At 47.5% G+C, this 2,406-nt stretch overlaps 1 protein-coding gene across 1 annotated transcript; it reads left to right on the plus strand.

Annotated features, from left to right (window-relative positions):
- Window positions 1-585: 585 nt before the first annotated feature.
- LOC109763944 (uncharacterized) lies at window positions 586-1,176 on the plus strand. The gene has a single exon (XM_020322823.1). The coding sequence runs from the start codon at window positions 586-588 to the stop codon at window positions 1,174-1,176; it is 591 nt and encodes a 196-aa protein (XP_020178412.1).
- Window positions 1,177-2,406: the final 1,230 nt, after the last annotated feature.

The following is a 2,406-nucleotide window of genomic DNA, read 5'->3' on the forward strand; positions in this document are numbered from 1 at the left end:
CCAGATTGTTTGTCCTTAGGTGCACGTGCACAAAAGACTTCTCGATTGTCATCGACAAGGTCATGCCGGCTATGGTACGGGAGCGGCTACATCAGCGCATCAACTGCACATTCTGCCAGCGGTAGTGGTCATTCGGAGGTATAAGGAACTCGATGTAATCTTTATTATGTTTGTTGTGCTTTGTACTTTCGATGAATTTTTATAATAGAACTTGGTATTTTTGGAAGAAAAAAAACCCAGAGAACCCAACCCTCATGAGCATATAATCATAGAACGCTGTAATGTCCTCCGTGATACCAGATTATCATCACACTCGAGCTCATATGTTTTCCACGGTGCCAATAAATGATGCATTGGGAGTGATACTATACTACAAATTTAACGGTGGAGTGCTTTTAAAAATGTTGCAACATTACTTTTTGTCTGAGATAACACATGGGGAGAAAAAATGTTGCAATGGTTTTTCATACGCAATGGAAGAATATCGTGTTCGCTGAAGAATAAAAAGGGAAAGATACCGTAGTGTCCTGCCCCTTTTTTGCAGGGGGATTAGGGCATTGGATTTTTCAGAATCAATCTGCAGCAATGGCGGCCGTGCCCGTTGGAGCTCCTCCGCCGGCCAAAAGGAAAAAGGAGGGCCCCGATTGCCTGGAAACCTCGCCGGTCCCTCCGGCCATGGTGGGCGCAGACTGGTCCTCGCTCCCATACGACCTCCTCCGCCGCATCGCTGACACCCTCCTGGACACAAACGACGTGGACTGCTACATGGACTTGCGGGCCGTCTGCCGCCACTGGCGCTCCACCACCGACGACCCCCGGAGCGACGCCACCGACCCCCGCTTCCGCCCTCGCCAGTGGATCGTCCTCGACGAGGTCTTCCCGAGCGACACGCGCCGCCTCTTGGTCAACACCTCCAGCGGCCGGTGCCTCCACAGGGAGCTCCCGCAGCTCCGCGACCACCACGTCGTCACCACAACCCTCGGCGGCTTCTTCGTCCTGTCCGACAAGAGCCCTCCCCACGCAGCTCGTGTCTTCAACCCTCTCACCGGTGGCCTCATCCGCTTCAATGCTCCCGTGCCTCCCGAGAGAAAGGTTACCGCCGCCGTCTGCTTCGGCATGGCTTCGCCCATGCTTACCTTATTGTGTGACTCGTCTCGCAAGCATTACACGCCGTAGATTTTGTGAAGCAGAACAAGCAGTTTGTCCTTGCCGCTGACCATCTACCATCTCATCATGAGCTACACCATCAACGTCCGGGATTCTGAACTAGCCTCACAACAAATGCCGTTCGGCGAAGTCTTCGACGAAGACGAGCCATCTCCTATGTTTATGGATGGTGGTCTCCATCTCGACGAGTTGTATCATCAAGGGTGGACAGAGTCATACATCCCTGAAGTACCGTCTATCGACCTTGGGGATGATGACCTGGAGTTCCACTAGCAGAAGTTATAGGGTTGGATCTGATTTTCTACAATTCGCCAACTTCTGAAATTTTCTCCCCTTAATTTTCTGTACGTACGCTTGCAGCCAGGCTTATAAACAGCGGTACGAATGTAATGCTCCCCTGGCGTGTATGATTCAGCTCTTCTACAGCTTTCCTTTTTGTAATATGTTCTTTGTTGGGTTTATGGGCATTACTACGGAATGGCGCATCCCAATTTGTAGCAGTTGAGAACTTAAGATAGACGTTGCTTTGCAGTTCAATAGTTCACCGTTGCTGCTAAATCTTAAGATGTGCTTTGCATATAAAAATTCCTGATGTTTACATATTTTTGCTGTGCATTTATAGATACAGGTAGATTATTAGGTCAGGGTTGCATATTTAGCCCGTACCCTATCGTCGTGTTTCTCTTTCACATTAACATCTACGCACTATCATCTTGCTGGTGCCTTAATTAACAAAGGTAATGGTCGATGCTACGAGAGATTGCACTCAAGAATCAAGAATTCAAACTTGTACTACTGCTACTACTCAGTAACGCAAGATAAGAGTAGCAAGGATCTCAGAACTGTAGTTGGAACATAGATCAGAGTGGCCAATGAGTGAGAGTCAGAGGCATATATTTTTGCCTGGCATCATCGAGGTTCCCCACCTCACCTTTGAGGATATCACCCAGAGGTAAGTTTGACCTTTCACCCGAGTGTAGTTGGCCAAATTCAGGAGTAGTACATCCGCGTTGTTTGTCTAGGGGGTTCGGCATGCCCCTTCATCAAAACATGTTCACTCTATACATATTCTAATTTCTTCTTAATGAAAAGACATCGTTCTTGCTGTTTTCTTGGGGAAAAAAGGTCAAACTTAGTTGAGGGAACCAAAGTAGAAAGCAACACATAGTTTAATACTTCATATGCAACAGTTTGAAAAACAAAACAAATTTATTTTTTTCTACTCCCAGTATCTTTTGC

Source organism: Aegilops tauschii, chromosome 3 (genome assembly GCF_002575655.3).
Source record: "Aegilops tauschii subsp. strangulata cultivar AL8/78 chromosome 3, Aet v6.0, whole genome shotgun sequence".
Classification (NCBI taxonomy): domain Eukaryota; kingdom Viridiplantae; phylum Streptophyta; class Magnoliopsida; order Poales; family Poaceae; genus Aegilops; species Aegilops tauschii.

Excerpts from the sequence above, each read along its gene's own strand:
- LOC109763944 (XM_020322823.1), top strand. The coding sequence starts at position 586 with ATGGCGGCCGTGCCCGTTGGAGCTCCTCCGCCGGCCAAAAGGAAAAAG.